Genomic DNA, 19,467 nt, shown 5'->3' with positions numbered 1-19,467 from the left:
TTGAGCCCAAGCCCAAAGGTGGTGATTATTGAGGCATGGCGCCTATTTGAGCGGAGGCCACTGTTTTGAGAAAATGTGCTAAATGTTTGTGTTGTCCGTGTTATTTATTAGTTTTATTTTCGAAATGAAAACGCTGTCCAGATCGGGTCCATGAAGAGCTGAGCAAAGTGGTCGGAAGCCGTCAGATTCAAATGGAGGATCGCAAGAACCTTCCCTACACCGACGCCGTCATTCACGAGACGCAGAGGTTCGGCAACATCGCCCCCATGGCCATCGTGCACCGAACCAGCCGGGACGTAACCTTCAGGGGATACTTCATGAAAAAGGTTTGCTTCCCCCCTCATCTCGCTTGATCGCGACAAAGTTTGGATGTTTAGTGACTCTCTCCTCCACAGGGTACCATTGTTATCCCTCTACTTACATCCGTCCTCTACGATAAGAGTGAGTGGGAGACACCCGACACCTTCAACCCTTCCCACTTCCTGGACAAGGAGGGTAAATTTGTCAAAAAGGATGCATTCATGCCCTTCTCTGCAGGTACAGCCTTTTACACCTATTTTCTAGTTTGCCTGTGTTGTCACATTAAACCCTAAATTCTGAACCCCAATGCACCTGTCACTAACATCCAAGCAAGTTTGGTTAAAGGGGAACATTATCACCAGACCTATGTAAGCGTCAATATATACCTTGATGTTGCAGAAAAAAGACCATATATTTTTTTAACCGATTTCCGAACTCTAAATGGGTGAATTTTGGCAAATTAAACGCCTTTCTAATATTCGCTCTCGGAGCGATGACGTCACAACGTGGCGTCACATCGGGAAGCAATCCGCCATTTTCTCAAACACCGAGTCAAATCAGCTCTGTTATTTTCCGTTTTTTCGACTGTTTTCCGTACCTTGGAGACCTCATGCCTCGTCGGTGTGTTGTCGGAGGGTGTAACAACACGAACAGGGACGGATTCAAGTTGCACCAGTGGCCCAAAGATGTGAAAGTGGCAAGAAATTGGGACGTTTGTTCCGCACACTTTACCGACGAAAGCTATGCTACGACAGAGATGGCAAGAATGTGTGGATATCCTGCGACACTCAAAGCAGATGCATTTCCAACGATAAAGTCAAAGAAATCTGCCGCCAGACCCCCATTGAATCTGCCGGAGTGTCTGAGCAATTCAGGGACAAAGGACCTCGGTAGCACGGCAAGCAATGGCGGCAGTTTGTTCCCGCAGACGAGCGAGCTAAACCCCCTGGATGTCTTGGCTCACACCGTCCCTTATGCCACCGAAGATGATCACGAGAAGAATATCAACCCTAGCTTCCCTGGCCTGCTGACATCAACTCCAAAACTGGACAGATCAGCTTTCAGGAAAAGAGAGCGGATGAGGGTATGTCTACAGAATATATTAATTGATGAAAATTGGGCTGTCTGCACTCTCAAAGTGCATGTTGTTGCCAAATGTATTTCATATGCTGTAAACCTAGTTCATAGTTGTTAGTTTCCTTTAATGCCAAACAAACACATACCAATCGTTGGTTAGAAGTCGATCACCGAATTCGTCCTCGCTTTCTCCCGTGGCTGTCGTGTCGTTTTCGTCGGTTTTGCTTGCATACGGTTCAAACCGATATGGCTCAATAGCTTCAGTTTCTTCTTCAATTTCGTTTTCGCTACCTGCCTCCACACTACAACCATCCGTTTCAATACATGCGTAATCTGTTGAATCGCTTAAGCCGCTGAAATCCGAGTCTGAATCCGAGCTAATGTCGCTATAGCTTGCTGTTCTATGCGCCATGTTTGTTTGAGTTGGCATCACTATGTGACGTCACAGGAAAATGGACGGGTGTATATAACAATGGTTAAAATCAGGCACTTTGAAGCTTTTTTTAGGGATATTGCGTGATGGGTAAAATTTTGAAAAAAACTTTGAAAAATAAAATAAGCCACTGAGAACTGATTTTTAATGTTTTTAACCCTTCTGAAATTGTGATAATGTTCCCCTTTAAAAAAAAAAACATTGCCGCCATTAAACGAGCATCTTTGCAGGTTTTACACAACTCGACTGATTCTTTCCGCAGGCCGCAGGGTTTGTCTCGGAGAGGGTCTGGCTCGGATGGAGCTCTTCCTCTTTTTCACCACCCTCCTTCAGAACTTTCGCTTCACGCCTCCGCCCGGGGTTTCGGAGGACGAGCTGGATTTGACTCCAACGGTGGGTCTGACACTCAATCCGTCTCCACACCAGCTGTGTGCTGTCCGTAAACTCTGACGCCAGCTTACTAATGACACACTTTGTTGTCGTCCAAATGATTTCATGATGAGAATGTAAGCAGGATACTCAGTGCAAGTATTGTAGATGATGTCCTCAACTCGTCTTCTATGTACATGCTATTTTAAATAGATGAAATCATAAATAAAACACTTGTGTCAGACTTCTATGTTATCCAGACTAGCCTGTATATACATACATAGTGACAGAGATATATATCTACATATATACATATCAAAGAGTTATTTCTTTTAGTCATATTTGTAATAGCTATTGGTTACCAGTTGTACTCTTTCTATTTTTTCTCCATCTCGTGTCCGATGGTACACTGTAAGTTACCTTGACTTTAGGAATGTGAGGAGGAGAGATACTCCTTTTTCCTTACCTCATCCTGTCTCAGGCTAAAGTAGAACAATAGACATGTGTATTCGTTCTGGAGGGTGTGGGCTATTGGCATATTGAAGAACACAGCACTTCCGTAATGTTTTCAGATCAACTTGACTACGCAATTGAATGTGTTGTTCTAGGCTGGTCTCTCTTTCCAAAGCTTTGGAAATAAATTGCAAAATACCTATTCTGTTCTGGTGATCATTTAAACTCAGCTTATATGTCATCAAAAGAACTTGGGATTGACCAGTAACTTAAATTCCCTTGGAGGAACATCTGGTCCAGCGCAACAATACGTATATACAAAACCCAAAACCAGTGAAGTTGGCACGTTGTGTAAATGGTAAATAAAAACAGAATACAATGACTTGCAAATCCTTTTCAAGCTATATTCAATTGAATGGACTGCAAAGACAAGATATTTAACGTTCAAACTGGAAAATGTTGTTATTTTTTGTAAATATTAGCTCATTTGAAATTTGATGCCTGCAACATGTTTAAAAAAATCTGGCACAAGTAGCCAAAAAAGACTGATAAAGTTGAGGAATGCTCATCAAACACTTATTTGGAACATCCCACAGGTGAACAGGCTAATTGGGAACAGGTGGGTGCCATGATTGGGTATAAAAGCAGCTTCCATGAAATGCTCAGTCGTTCACAAACAAGGATGGGGGTGAGGGTCTCCACTTTGTGAACAAATGCGTGAGCAAATTGTCTTACAGTTTAAGGACAACATTTCTCAACCAGCTATTGCAAGGAATTTAGGGATTTCACCATCTACGGTCTGTAATATCATTAAAAGGTTCAGAGAATCTGGAGTAATCACTGAATGCCCGTGACCTTCGATCTCTCACGTGGTACTGCATCAAAAAGTGACATCAGTGTGTAAAGGATATCACCACATGGGCTCAGGAACACTTCAGAAAACCACCGTCAGTAACTACAGTTGGTCGCTACATTTGTAAGTGCAAGTTAAAACTCTACTATGCAAAGCCAAAGCCATTAATCAACAACACCCAGAAACGGCGCCGGCTTCGCTGAGCCCGAGCTCATCTAAGATGGACTGATACAAAGTGAAAAAGTGTTCTGTGGTCTGACCAGTCCACATTTCAAATTGTTTTTGGAAACTGTGGACGTCGTGTCCTCTGGACCAAAGAGGAAAAGAACCATCCGGATTGTTCTAGGCGCAAAGTGTAAAAGCCAGCATCTGTGATGGTATGGGGGTGTATTAGTGTCCAAGACATGGGTAACTTACACATCTGTGAAGGCACAGTAACAAATATGGGATAGAAATAAATTACACAAGAAGTAATAAAGATAAAACTAAGAATTGAAATAAATAGACTACTATCCAATAAAAATAATAAGCAATCCTGTACAATATACAAAATACTGTACAATATACAGAACAAGACAAGAGCACCGGAGTGATAACAATCAGTGTCGGATGTATTGCACTCGAAGGGTAATATTGCACAGTAGGGTATTAGGGTAGGATATTCGTGGACCCCGACTTAAACAAGTTGAAAAACTTATTCGGGTGTTACCATTTAGTGGTCAATTGTACGGAATATGTACTGTACTGTGCAATCTACTAATACAAGTGTCAATCAATCAATCAAAGTCATCGATTCGTTAGATCTATGCTATGCGCATGCGCTGCGGCTACGTCTAATGATGGTGGCAGTGAACCAGCCAATGACGTGTCATGTGCCGCTCACGTGACGACGCCGTCTCCTTTGGCCTGGAAACATTCGAAAAATGTCGGAGGAAAGCAGTTCCGATAGTTCAGCAGATGAAACATCTTGAGGTTAATGCTTCAATGGAGAAAAGTGTCGGAACACTTTACTTTAAAATACTTAAAAGAAGACGGTTTCCTGCGAAATGTGCCGCATGGACCTCGCCTGGCACGGAGGTACGACATTACTTAGAGGCCTACTGAAATGCGATTTTCTTATTTAAACGGGGATAGCAGGTCCATTCTATGTGTCATACTTGACCATTTCGCGATATTGCCATATTTTTGCTGAAAGGATTTAGTAGAGAACATTGACGATAAAGTTCGCAGCTTTTGGTCGCTGATAAAAAAGCCTTGCCTGTACCGGAAGTAGCAGACGAGTAGCGTGACGTCACAGGTTGTGGAGCTCCTCACATCTGCACATTGTTTACAATCATGGCCACCAGCAGCGAGAGCGATTCAGACCGAGAAAGCGACGATTTCCCCATTAATTTGAGCGAGGATGAAAGATTTGTGGATGAGGAAAGTGAGAGTGAAGGACTAGAGGGCAGTGGGAGCGATTCAGATAGGGAAGATGCTGTGAGAGGCGGGTGGGACCTGATATTCAGCTGGGAATGACTAAAACAGTAAATAAACACAAGACATATATATACTCTATTAGCCACAACACAACCAGGCTTATATTTAATATGCCACAAATTAATCCCGCATAACAAACACCTCCCGCCTCACGTCCATATAACCCGCCAATACAACTCAAACACCTGCACAACACACTCAATCCCACAGCCCAAAGTACCGTTCACCTCCCCAAAGTTCATATAGCACATATATTTCCCCAAAGTCCTCAAAGTTACGTACGTGACATGCACATAGCGGCACGCACGTACGGGCAAGCGATCAAATGTTTGGAAGCCGCAGCTGCATGCGTACTCACGGTACCGCGTCTGCGCATCCAACTCAAAGTCCTCCTGGTAAGAGTCTCTGTTGTCCCAGTTCTCCACAGGCCAATGGTAAAGCTTGACTGTCATCTTTCGGGAATGTAAACAATGAAACACCGGCTGTGTTATCCGGCACACCAGTCAAGGGGTGCATTCTATGGCGGCGGTGCGTTATCCGGCACAGCACCTGCCGCAATTCACCGCTTCCCACCTACAGCTTTCTTCTTTGCTGTCTCCATTGTTCATTGAACAAATTGCAAAAGATTCACCAACACAAGCCGGACAAGCTTCACAGTGTCTTGGCTGAATGAGCAGGTATCGGACACCTCGGGTTCTTTGGACGTATCCTCGCTCATCCATGCGGACTGGACACTGGCCGAGAGTTGGTAGGCGGCCGAGGGTGGAGTCGGCTCTATTGGTTGCTTTGTTGGGTCTGCTCCTGTCGCTGGCCATGCTCCCCCCAACCCCAGCAGACGATGGCGTGGAACACCACAGAGGCCACCACAGTGTATATGTTTTGTTGTTGTTGTTTTACTTTTGTGGCTGTGTGTAGAATTGGCTGGTTGCATGAGCTCTGTTCTTTTAATGTCTTTAATGTCCTTTGTATTCTTTAATGTTTCCCTCTTACTCACATGTTTATGTGTGCTATGGCTATGAGTTTTTCCCCCTTGGCCTCAGTCTGGACCTCCTTTCCAGGGGCCCAGGCTTAGACTGAATTTTATTTCTCCCCACTGTCCCCAGCGTTTACCTGTTTCTCACCTTTTTTTGGTTGGCAGACCCGTCAGCGATCCTGTTCTGTCTCCCTGTAATGTTTGTCTGCTTTTGAATGGGATTGTGCTAAAAATGCTTAATTTCCCCTCGGGGATTATTCAAGTATTTCTGATTCTGATTCTGATCATTTGTCGACGGCACATTTGACTCCGTTTGAGAGAGAAAACGCACGGTTACCAATTTGGAAATAAACGTAACGGACAGATATATCTCCGGTTGGTTTCATAATGGATCAATGTAGCCGGGCCCAATAAAGCTACATAAATCTATTTAGATTTGAGTGATGCTTTAGTGTAACTAAACGTTATGAAGGTGCAGGAATATTTCATGCTATTATTCAGAGGAATCCTTTATTATTCACAACAGAAACGTGTACAATATCTGATCCAGTTCTGATCTGATGAGTTACATTTCTGTGTTATTATTGATGTATTCTGCATCCTCAATGTCCATTTATTTAATTTAGCTGTTTTTTTTTTTCAATGTGGTGGCGTATTTGCCTTTTACGTCAGAAATGATTGATTAAATCAACTAGGTATGTACTGAGTTACATGTAAATGATGCTACTATGTACGTTCATTATATGTTTTCTCTCAGAAAGAAACAAGCCAGCAATAGCGACTTGGTACCCTTTGAAGCTCATGGAGAGAATGCCAAGAGTGTGCAAAGCAGTAATCAGAGCAAAGGGTGGCTATTTTGAAGAAACTAGAATATAAAACATGTTTTTAGTTATTTCACCTTTTTTTGTTAAGTACATAACTCCACAGGTGTTCATTCATAGTTGTGACGCCTTCAGTGACAATCTACAATGTCATGAAAATAAAGAAAACACAATGAAGGTGTGTCCAAACTTTTGGCCTTTTGGCCTTTATGTCCGATATTTTTATTTATGATGAAGGTAAGACACGCTGAATGGATTGCACTCCTTATTTTGCTCATTTAAGACACGTAATCCTCCACGCACAAGCTTAGTAGGTGCGCTAGCTAGTGTGCACGTGTTTCATTACACGCAAACCTTTACTAGATCAGGCCCAAAATATATTGTCATTTATTACTAATGACAGAATTTATTTTTTCTTCCCCATTTTCACATTTTTGCTGGATAGTTTTTTATTTGTGTTACTACAACGTTATGCAGGCCAATGGAACTCGAGCCGCAGGTCCCAAAGTGCCTCAAGACTGCAATTTGGACTGAGTTAACAAGTAAGGAAAGACAGTAAAACCAAAATTATTATGCAAGGTGTCCTCTCTGCGGGGGGATGCAAAAGGATGAAGGGGATGCAAAACAATAACAGTGCAATTCTTTTTCACAACATGGTCAATACAGCCTAGTTTCTCTTGTTATATTCTTATTTTACTGTGATATTTTTATTCTCATTGTTGCTTTTTTTTAATTCTTATTGTAATATTTTTCTATTTTTTTCCCATTTATACCCCCATTATTTACTTTTTACTTTTTAAATTATATCTCAATTCTGTACACTGCTGCTGGAATTTTTATTTTCCTGAGGGAACTCTCCTGAAGGAATCAATAAAGTACAATCTATCAATTGTCGGAGGCAGATATTTTCATAAATCCGTATTTAAGTGTTACTTCTTTATTTTCATAATCATATTACAAAACAGCTAGTGTTTTTCTTCCAATTGTGGTCTTTTGGTTGTCTGCAAATACTGTGTGCTAACCTTGAATATGGAATGTAAAGAGGAGAGATAATCCTTCTCCTTATCTCTTCTTGTGTCCAGCTGCGGAGGACAATGGGCATGTGTTTGGGCTGGAAAGACAAGACAGCGAGGGTGGGAGGGAGAGAGACTTTATAGAATAGAAGGTTTCCATATTTTAGATCAGACCATCTTAGCTGTGCGATTGAATGTTCTATGCTGGACTGGTCTCATTATATTTCCAAAGCTTTGCAAATATTTTACAAAAGACCTATTCTGTCTCTGGTGGTTCTTCTACTCAGCTTTAAGTGTCGTAAAGAGCTTGGGAGCGACCAGAAACTTGAATTCCCTGGGAGGAACAACTGGTCCGAACGCAACACTATCTATCTATCTATCTATCTATCTATCTATCTATCTATCTATCTATCTATCTATCTATCTATGTTAAATTATTGACAACATAACCTTGAGTTACTAGGTTTACATTTCCCTATAAATGTTGAATAAAATAGCCCCGTAATCGAAGTGTAAATGTTGGGTATATTTTAAAATGAACTTTTTGCCAGAAAGTAGTAAAATCAAACATTGCACTTTTGCCTCTGTGAACTTTCTATTTTGTTGACGATACTGTGTCAACACGCCCACTGGAGTGTGATTGGAGGAACAGATCCTCCTCAGCTTTTATAGAGAGCCACTGAGCGTGTGCAGCAAGTGTGTTTGTGCCCTGACACAGCATGTTTGAAGAGCTCCTGCAGGCTCCTGCTTTGGCCTCCTGGTTGGGGCTTCTTGCAGGCTTGCTGGCCGTCTATCTTTTGTACTCCAGTTGGACTTTCCAAGATAAACAGAAGCGTCCTCCTGGGCCCAGACGTCTTCCTTTGATTGGTAACCTGCATCAGTTGGATCTCAAGTGGCTTGATAAGTCTCTTTTTAAAGTGAGTCATTCTTGTTTTTCATACTGATGTTTAAGTGCACGTGTTGCATGGACCTAACCCTGATTTGTTTAGCTGTCTAAAAGGTACGGACCGGTGTTTACCGTCTACTTGGGACTCAAGAAGTTGGTGGTCTTGGCTGGAAGCAAGACTGTCAGACAGGCTCTCATCAACCATGCTGAGGAGTTTGGGGAGAGAGAAATCAACCCTTTATTCCACGATTTCAACAAAGGGCATGGTAAATATTGATTCTGTCTTTAGGGGTCTGGAAAACATGCTGGGTCACCAACTAAGGCTTCACGTTTACACTGCAGTGTCAGATCTGATCTCTGGATGTAATTGTTCACGTAACAAAAATACATTTGATTCCTAATGCGCATGCAGACATGACATCATGACGTCAGTGTTTACAGGAGTAAACATAGCTTCAATTCTACAAACCCCGTTTCCATATGAGTTGGGAAATTGTGTTAGATGTAAATATAAACGGAATGCAATGATTTGCAAATCATTTTCAACCCATATTCAGTTGAATGCACTACAAAGACAACATATTTGATGTTCAAACTGATAAACATTTTTTTGCAAATAATAATTAACTTTAGAATTTGATGCCAGCAACACGTGACAAAGAAATTGGGAAAGGTGGCAATAAATACTGATAAAGTGGAGGAATGCTCATCAAACACTTATTTGGGACATCCCACAGGTGAACAGGCAAATTGGGAACAGGTGGGTGCCATGATTGGGTATAAAAGTAGATTCCATGAAATGCTCAGTCATTCACAAACAAGGATGGGGCGAGGGTCACCACTTTGTCAACAAATGCGTGAGCAAATTGTTGAACAGTTTAAGAAAAACTTTCTCAACTAGCTATTGCAAGGAATTTAGGGATTTCACCATCTACGGTCCGTAATATCATCAAAGGGTTCAGAGAATCTGGAGAAATCACTGCACGTAAGCAGCTTAGCCCGCGACCTTCGATCGCTCAGGCTGTACTGCATCAACAAGTGACATCAGTGTGTAAAGGATATCACCACATGGGCTCAGGAACACTTCAGAAACCCACTGTCAGTAACTACAGTTGGTCGCTACATCTGTAAGTGCAAGTTAAAACTCCTATGCAAGGCGAAAACCATTTATCAACAACACCCAGAAACGCCATCGGCTTCGCTGGTTCTGAGCTCATCTAAGATGGACTGATACAAAGTGGAAAAGTGTTCTGTTGTCTGACGAGTCCACATTTCAAATTGTTTTTGGAAACTGTGGACGTCGTGTCCTCCGGACCAAAGAGGAAAAGAACCATCCGGATTGTTATAGGCGCAAAGTTGAAAAGCCAGCATCTGTGATGGTATGGGGGTGTATTAGTGCCCAAGACATGGGTAACTTACACATCTGTGAAGGCACCATTAATGCTGAAAGGTACATACAGCTTTTGGAGCAACACATGTTGCCATCCAAGCAACGTTACCATGGACGCCCCTGCTTATTTCAGCAAGACAATGCCAAGCCACGTATTACATCAACGTGGCTTCATAGTAAAAGAGTGCGGGTACTAGACTGGCCTGCCTGTAGTCCAGACCTGTCTCCCATTGAAAATGTGTGGCGCATTATGAAGCCTAAAATACCACAACGGAGACCCCGGACTGTTGAACAACTTAAGCTGTACATCAAGCAAGAATGGGAAAGAATTCCACCTGAGAAGCTTAAAAAATGTGTCTCCTCAGTTCCCAATCGTTTACTGAGTGTTGTTAAAAGGAAATGCCAAGTAACACAGTGGTGAGCATGCCATTTCCCAACTACTTTGACACGTGTTGCAGCCATGAAATTCTAAGTTAATTATTATTTGCAAAAAAAAAAATAAGTTTATGAGTTTGAACATCAAATATCTTGTCTTTGTAGTGCATTCAATTGAAAATGGGTTGAAAAGGATTTGCAAATCATTGTATTCCGTTTATATTTACATCCAACACAATTTCCCAACTCATATGGAAACGGGGTTTGTACTAGAGCACTGACTAGGCAACTAAAAGTGACAAATTGGCATCAACATTTTTAATAATACCATTACAAACTCCAACACTTAACTTTGTTTAAATGCATTAAGCATGCTTATTTAAAAAAAACAAGTAAATACATAGAAAAACAAAAAGTGCAATGATTTTCTTATAATACACCTATATACACATTTCAATAAATGAATAGCTCCATGAAGTTTGACAAAGTAAAGAAAACAAAGTTAAATAGAATTGGCCAAAAGTGTGACTCTTAAATCAATTAGTAGTCCCAATTAAGTGGCACAAGATTATGGTGCAAAAAGCGAAGTTGTTCAGCGTTATTAACAACTTCTTTATTAAGACATGATCGTAACAGTCCACATTTTGTATTATTAGTATAATAATATTTGTATTATTATTAGGGCTGTCAAAGTTAACTCGATAATAACGTGTTAACTATAAATTTCAAAAACAGCACAATTTTTTTTAACAGGCGATTACCGCAAACACTCCCTTTTTGACCCTCCTGCCGTGCCGTAGCGGGGGAACTTGGCTGCAGTTCACTTGCTACTGATGAAAGCAGAAATGGATAAAGAAAAGGGTACATTATGGAAATATCAGGTTGAAGAAAGGACTATTTTTTGCTGTAAGAAGAGACAACATCCCTACAGCAAACGCCTACTGTGCGTGTCGTTCTAGAGGTGGGTGGCGCTTCACTTCTGTGTTCAGATTACGGTTAAGGTGCAGTGATAACATAACACTTAGCTCATTATAGATGACATAAAAGCTCAAAAGAAATTAAAGACGGTCAGCAGGATGTCGAAAGGAGACTTTTTATTGCAAACTGAAATCAAAACATGTGAAGACACTTTCTCAAACCAATCACACACTTTTCTGGCTTCAAAATAAAAAACGCTACGCTATACATCAGGTTTAACTACGTTTAGGGTCCAGGAGAAAACAAACAAGGTCTGACACTATTTTTAGCTTTTATGGCCAATTTTATGCTTACAGCGGGCCCAATTCCAACAAGTATTTCCTCCGTGCACATACGTCTGTCTCCGTGTTTTACTCCTAGAAACACAACACTTCTTCATTCTCCGCCGACACGGTGTGTTCAAAGACCATGGGAAAAATGACCATCATAACACACTAAAATACTGTACACATTACCAACAGCCATGCGCACAGTGTTGTCTGGAGCGGAGGCAGCGTGTCTGCACTGTGAACGTACTTTGATATAGACAGCGATATTCAAAATTTAAGATGACAATGGCGGTTTTTAACGTGGCTCGCTTTTCGACATGAACATGGCGCGACAGAATCTAGACCAGGGGTCGGCAACCCAAAATGTTGAAGGAGCCATATTGGACCAAAAATACAAAAACAAATCTATCTCGAGCCGCAAAAAATTAAAAGCCATATTACATACAGATAGTGTGTCATGAGATATACATTTAATTAAGAGGACTTAAAGGAAACTAAATGAGCTCAAATATACCTACAAATGAGGCATAATGATGCAATATGTACATATAGCTTGCCTAAATAGCATGTTAGCATTGATTAGCTTGCAGTCATGCAGTGACCAAATATGCCCGATTAGCACTCCACACAAGTCAATTGATTGATTGATTGATTGATTGATTGATTGATTGAAACTTTTATTAGTAGATTGCACAGTGAAGTACGTATTCCGTACAATTGACCACTAAATGATCACACAAGATAATCATCAGAGTATATACATAGAATTATTTACATTATTTACAATCCGGGGTGTGGGATATGGAGGGGGGGGTGGTTAGGTTGGTTTGGTATCAACAATTCAGTCATCAACAATCAGCATCAACAATTGCATCATCAGAGAAATGGATATTGAAACAGTGTAAGACTGACTTGGTAAGATATGTACAGCAAGTAGTGGACATAGAGAGAGAGATCAGAAAGTATAAGAAAAAGTGTCTACATTTGATTGTTTGATTGTTTACATTTGATTATTTACAATCCGAAGAGGTATTATGTGAAAGGGAGGGTGTTAGTTTAGGGTTGTAGTTGCCTGGAGGTGTTCTTTTAGTGCGGTTTTGAAGGAGGATAGAGATGCCCATTCTTTTACACCTGTTGGGAGTGCATTCCATATTGATGTGGCATAGAAAGAGAATGAGTTAAGACCTTTGTTAGTTCGGAATCTGGGTTTAACGTGGTTAGTGGAGCTCAACAAAACATAAACAAAACTCACCTCCGTGCATTCACGCACAACATTAAAAGTTTGGTGGACAAAAGGAGACAGAAAAAGAAATGGCATAAAACACGCCCTAGAAAGTCGGAGAAAGTTATACATGTAAACAAACTACGGTGAGTTCAAGGACCACCAAAATTAGTAGGATAAAACGGAGCCAAGCATGTTTAATATAAACAGTGTGCTTTATAACCATTAGGGAGGTTTGTGTAATGTTTGTCCTCCTACAGAAACCATATTAACACAAAAAATATATTTTTTTCCACCAATCTTTTTCCATTTTTCATACATTTTTGAAAAAGCTCCAGAGAGCCATTAGGGCGGCGCTAAAGAGCCGCATAGAGCCGCGGGTTGCCGACCCCCGATCTAGACAGAGTCTCTAAACATGAGTACAGTCGCCAGTAACACCAGAAATAGATGCTAGATTTGTTGCCCGTCGTTTTTATTACATAAAAAGTGACTAAAAGAATTGGAGAAATCTCTTAAAAAAATAAAAACATTCTCAACTAAGTACATTGTACAATAAGCAGCAACGATCAAATGTGAAGCCAAGCCTTATAGATTTATAGATTTGCATATTGCTAGGCAAGACTGTAGGGCACTACTGTCAGTGACTCCTGGCCACACACCCAGAAAAGTACACTTGGTACAGAGGGATCCCCAAGACAGAATTTTTTTTCCTCCCGTTTAAAAACACTTGTAATCTTCTTACAGGCATAATATTCTCCAATGGTGATGGCTGGAAGGAATTGAGGCGCTTTACCTTAACAACTCTGAGAGACTTTGGGATGGGCAAGAGGCTCAGTGAGGAGAAAATCACTGAGGAGTGTCACTACCTCATTGAAGAGTTTGAAAGACATAAAGGTAACTTTTGTATTGATTTGTATTTGCTGTGGTTGATACAGTCATGCACTCTTGTCTTTCCTCTCAGGCAAAGCCTTTGACACAACAACGATCATCAGCTATGCAGCTTCAAATATCATTTCGGCCATCATGTTCGGAGAGAGGTTTGACTTTAAAGATCCAGTCCTCCAGGATATGGTGAAAAATGACCAAGAAACCATCCGCCTGTCTGGATCAGCTTCCATCGTGGTACTCCATAAACCCGTCGTGTATTCATAGGGGCTAAAAAGATGAGACAGTTGCAATGCCTTTCCTTTTATGAACTTATACGCTTTAGAAACACTTAATAAAGCACACTAATAGCTGTGCCTAAAAAGATGGACTTTATTTACGTTTACATACACATTTTAGACTGCATTATAGTAAACTGTCATGTCTGTGTGATCATGTTTTGTTTTAGTCATGTTTTGTTTTAGTTATTGGGCTCTTTAGTGTCTGTTTACCTGTCTCACGCTTTGCACTCACACACCTGTCACTAATCATGTCACTGCTGTTTAAGCCTGTCTGTTTCTGTTGTTCGTCCTGGTGACATTATCTATCCATCCATGCTACTGCTACCCATGATATTCCTGTGTACTATAGTTCATGCTTCATGCCATGCCACAGTAAGTGTTTTTGTTTTGTGTTCATAGTTAATTGCCTTTGTGCTAGTCTTTTGGTTTCATTAGTCAAGTTTGTTCTCCGCCATTGTGCGCACCTTTTGTTTGCTTCCTTTTTTTGTAGTTTGTTAGTGTTTAAATAAATATGTACTCACCTCCAAGCCATGTCCGATCCAGCTTTACTTGCATCTCGGGAAAACAACCACTCTATAGTCCACGTCTTGACATAAACATACTGGTAGGTGTAATTTCACCTCCTCCAGTGCTCGTGGGTCAGCTGCAGGTTCATCAGCTAGGAACCACCAACCACCTCAACGTTTCACCCCTTCCATCCTGGAACATCTCCTGGTGGCACAGTAGTGACAGGGGACATTTCCCTGTCATTCCCTACAGCTGATAGATGATGCCCCCTGCGTCTGTTTTTGGGGTTAGGTGTTCTTTCCCCAGTACCTGTCCTTCTTCCTCAGCTAGAGCCAAACGCTTCCTTTTTCTGCCTCCTCTGCCATTATTTTGCTGCCCTCTTCTCTCCAGTGCATCCCTCAAGAAGTGTGTAGTTAACATTCCAATAAGGCGTCTGCATCCAACCTCATCTGGGTAGATGGTTCGAGTGCAATACATCCGACACTGATTGCTATTTATTACTCCGGTACTCTTGTCCTGTTCTGTATATTGTACAGTATTTTGTATTTCTACAGTGTTTTGTATATTGTACAGGATTGCTTATTATTCGTATTGGATAGTAGTCTGTTTATTTCAATTGTTAGTTCTTTCTTTATTACCTGTTGTGTAATTTATTTTTACCCCATATTTGTTCCCACTACCGCACTTTAAGTTGGAGTCCTTAATCTCGTTATATGCAAATATAATGACAATAAAGTCCATTCTATTCTATTCTATTGTCATGATGTGGAGGTGACGAACCCCAAGATGCAGAGATGACAGGCGGTGTACAAGAAAACATGGTTTTAATGTTCAAAAAAAGGTGAAAACAAAAAGGCGCACAAGGCGAAAGCACAACTTAACGCAGGAAACAAAAGCTAACACTTAGCCTGAACTATGGACATGAAACGAAAAGTCGCTAACTGTGGCATAAATAAACAAAACTTACTTGGCAAGGCACGAGCAGCATGAACTAAGCATGAAATCATCAGCATGAACTATGGTATCTCCAGAAAACAAGCATGAACAGAGCACTGCATGAAACAGGGAGTCCACAGCATACAACAAACAATACTCCAGCACTGACTGGAGTACAAGGCAGGTTTAAATAATGCCTCTGATTAGTGCTTGGGCAGCAGGTGAGCGGGCGAACACTAATCAGAGGCAGGTGGAAATAATAAGTAACCATCGTAACTAAAACAAACAGGAACTATGAAGTCCAAAACTAACAGAACATAAAACATGATCCGGGACATAGATCATGACATCTATTCTATTCTGGTTGTCTTCCAGCCAGCCTCTCCTCACTCGCCGGCCAACTTGACGTCATTGGCCTACTTGTGCTCGAATGCAGCCTCAATACCTTCCTCCTGTTGAATCATCAATGTGATGAGGTGCAGTGACTAAGTTGGTGGACCAAACAACAATGTCACAGCAAATGGTTATCACTATAGGGTACTAAAGTTGCCTGTCAAGGTCAACCCTCATATCTCCCTCATGGAGAAAAGGGTCATGGTCTTTCCTTTGATATGGTGTATTTTCCTGTTCCCCAACTCCCATGACAAAGTTGGTGTGGTTCTGTATTGGTGTTGACTTCTTGGTTGTCTTTACACACCTCTCCAGCACATTGGCAAGTTTGCTCAGGATCTGGTCGTGGCACCATCTATAGCGTCTCTGAGAGAGTGTGATCTTACAGCCAGACAGGATGAGCTGGAGGCTTGCGTTCGGGGTATTGCAGAGGTAACAGTATCCCTCATTACCAAACCGCTGGTGGACGCTGCAAGGACAAAAAGAGTGTGTCGTAGGCTGTTACGGCTGATAACTCCCTCCCAGGTTGTACAGCTTCCTTGGTGGCCCTGCAACACAGCCTTGAACTTATAGCACTCTTCCTCTATCCTTACCTCCCCTTATGCCTGTGCTGCTCTTCTTGCCTGGAGTCTGCCGACAATCTCCTGATGTTGCAGCTTAGCAACAGTTCGATCGATTTTAGTTTGTGCGTTCCACTTTCTGCCACAATGGAACCGTAGCATTTACGTTCCTTATTCATTGATCAGTGGGTTCTCTCAGCGCAAGAACCAGCCTGGTCTTCTCTTGCATGTACCAAACTTGATAAACTGCAATAACAGTTACAATAGGGGCTGTTTCAGAGAGGCACCCTGGCAGCCAACCACTTTCTGATGAATTATTTGACTTTTCTATTCATCTTACTTGCTGTGGATGAAGGGATCTCACTCATTTTCAGCGACCTTTTCTTGAGAGTGAAGTGGTTGCACCATACCTTGTATTTCCCAAGTTGGCTTTAGTGGATCATTGTCAGACTGTCTGTTAACTGTTGGGCGGTGTACTGCCTCCTGACGTTTTTCGTTGGTTGTTCAGAGAAGAGAGGAATTGTTTTTTCCCCCAATGGCAAGTGTTGAAGTCGTCTCTGACCTACTATGTATTGTCTTCATGGGAAAAGCACATCTACAAGTCATTGAAGTAGGATCCAATCAAGGCCTTTGCAGGGGGGCATGTGAAAAAAATCGAATGCATACTGTCATTAATCAGCTTGTCCGGTACTGATTCCCACGCATTGGCAATGTCAAGCCAGATGACGTTTCCGCTCAGCCTTCCGGATTTGGTCCCAAGTGATTGTAGGGTGGCGTCACGGTGGCAGAGGGGTTAGTGCATCTGCCTCACAATACGAAGGTCCTGAGTAGTCTTGGGTTCAAAACCGGGCTCGGGATCTTTCTGTGTGGAGTTTGCATGTTCTCCCCGTGACTGCGTGGGTTCCCTCCGGGTACTCCGGCTTCCTCCCACCTCCAAAGACATGCACCTGGGGATAGGTTGATTGGCAACACTAAAATTGGCCCTAGTGTGTGGATGTGAGTGTGAATGTTGTCTGTCTATCTGTGTTGGCCCTGCGATGAGGTGGCGACTTGTCCAGGGTGTACCCCGCCTTCCGCCCGATTGTAGCTGAGATAGGCTCCAGCGCCCCCCGCGACCCCAAAAGGGAATAAGCGGTAGAAAATGGATGGATGGATGGATGATTGTAGGGTGCTCGACACCCTTGCAGTTGGTGTCAAAATAGTCATCACAGAGCAAAAGACCATCCCTTATGTGTTTCGCACAGCTTTTCTGAATTGGCTGATGTCTTTGGCATTTGCTTCCTTGGGGATGAAGACTGCTACCGCTCTTTTCCACTCTGATGCAAAGAGGTGTTTCTTCCATGCTGTTCTCATTAGGTACTAAAACAGCTCTAGTACATTGGGACATATTTTGTCGAGGTATGGGACTCCATTGGAGACAGATGCAGGAGAGGACCTTGCCCTCTTAACAACTTGCCTGACTTTGCTAATGTTGTGGGGCATAGTTTAGAATTCTGCTGTTCGTGGTGCAGGCTGTTGAATATACCCTGGTGTTCAAAAGGAGTTGTTCAGTGTACTGCATTAGAAAATGCTGTTCCATTAGTTCTTTAATGACTTTGAGCTTCCCAAAATAATTTACTTCCAACAGTTGTCTGGCATGCTTGAATGGTCTTTAAAGTAGATGGTTCGCTCCACTTCTGTTGGCTATGGTTGCCGATGAGTTTAGCTCTGTAAAGCCTGGCGAACCTTTGCCGGATCTCCACCTATCCTGCTTTCAGACCTTCTCTCTCATTCCATTGCCTTTTTCCAGTTTTTCACAGCGTTATCTGCGCCTTTGTACAAGCTGAATGAACCTATATTTATCATCTTCCCTTTTCTCTATGGGCAGTCCTCAGTTTGAGAATAAATTCATATATTAGATTTCCAAATAGGTTAATCTTGGTTTCAATGCCTCTGTGCAACAGTGCCTCCAGTGTCTCTCAGGTATACATCCAATTTGTGCCATGCCTCTATACCGATTTCACTTTACTAGTGGCTCTGTTCTATGTATGGCGTTGAGGACTGCATGTAGGAGTTCCTCCTTCACCAGGGGCATCCCTCATCTGTGCCCTTCGTGTGTTCAACAGTTTTTGACAAGGCTTTTGGTTGCTGATTGCCTTTCTGAGGACACTTGGATTTCTCCTGGTAGATACTTACCCCTCTAAACAGTTTTACCATCCGCAAGCAAACTTTCGGAGGATCTTCTCCTCGTTGACTGGAGTTGTGGTGCAATCGTTGTCTTTTTCATTGGGATCGTTACTGTGTTTTCCACCCTGTTAGGCCCATCTTTCATCCCGCCTCTCAGAGAGCCTGCAGCTAGTTTTTATCTTGAATTCTTCTTTGTAACTTTTCACTCTTTTAGGGACTTGTGGGTTGGGTAAATAGCCGCCCATTCCCAGTGCGTTCTTCGCCTGATGCCATACAGTCTTTCCCTGCTATTCTCCAGTCATCTCTGGATGCCAACTGCTCTGTTCACAGTAGCCACTGGGTTCCCAGAATTCAGTAAATGTTTAGGAAGGTGGAATTTCCTGCATGGCATTTCTGCCTGTCATACCTTCTCCAGTGTCCATGGGTTAGCTGCAGGGTCATCAGCCAAGAACCAGCAATCCTCAAAGTTTTGACCCTTTCATCCTGGAAAGTCTCCTGGTGCAGTGAAAGGGAGATCTCCTGGTACTCCCTTCAGCTGATAGAGGTTGGCCCCTGTTACTCTTTTTGAGATCAGGTGTTCTTTTCCCAGCACTTTTCCTTTCTTTTCAGGCAGAGCCATAAGCTGCTCTTTTTCTGCCTCCTTTGCCAGTTCTTTCCCTCAAAAGATGTGTGGTCTTCATTGTTACAAAGCCTCTGCATTCACCCTTGTGTAAAATACAACTCTATTGTTTTGGAACCCACTGTAATATTTGCAATACAATTTCCTTGTCACAACTATTGTTTGAGTCTAAAAGTGACAAAAATGTTGGGTTTTAGATAAGAGAAAATCTAAATACAACGTAACTTTTGTA

At 42.1% G+C, this 19,467-nt stretch overlaps 2 protein-coding genes across 2 annotated transcripts in view; both read left to right on the top strand.

The window, feature by feature from the left end:
• LOC133615534 (cytochrome P450 2K1-like) overlaps positions 1-2,834 on the top strand; it is a 19,810-nt gene extending 16,976 nt beyond the window's left edge. The window contains exons 7-9 of the mRNA XM_061974181.2: positions 142-326; positions 396-537; positions 2,073-2,834. Of these exons, the coding sequence (XP_061830165.1) occupies positions 142-326; positions 396-537; positions 2,073-2,260 (515 nt within the window). The 3' untranslated portion in view covers positions 2,261-2,834. The remainder of the gene's footprint in view (positions 1-141; positions 327-395; positions 538-2,072) is intronic.
• A 4,726-nt stretch (positions 2,835-7,560) lies between these two features.
• Positions 7,561-19,467, top strand: part of LOC133615134 (cytochrome P450 2K1-like) — a 33,160-nt gene continuing 21,253 nt past the window's right edge. Inside the window, exons 1-4 of the mRNA XM_072915778.1 lie at positions 7,561-8,688; positions 8,761-8,923; positions 13,636-13,785; positions 13,853-14,013. Coding sequence (XP_072771879.1) covers positions 8,491-8,688; positions 8,761-8,923; positions 13,636-13,785; positions 13,853-14,013 — 672 coding nt within the window. The 5' untranslated portion in view covers positions 7,561-8,490. The remainder of the gene's footprint in view (positions 8,689-8,760; positions 8,924-13,635; positions 13,786-13,852; positions 14,014-19,467) is intronic.

The sequence above is a fragment of the Nerophis lumbriciformis genome, linkage group LG22 (assembly GCF_033978685.3).
Source record: "Nerophis lumbriciformis linkage group LG22, RoL_Nlum_v2.1, whole genome shotgun sequence".
NCBI lineage: Eukaryota > Metazoa > Chordata > Actinopteri > Syngnathiformes > Syngnathidae > Nerophis > Nerophis lumbriciformis.
This window is presented reverse-complemented; position numbering and strand designations above follow the sequence as displayed.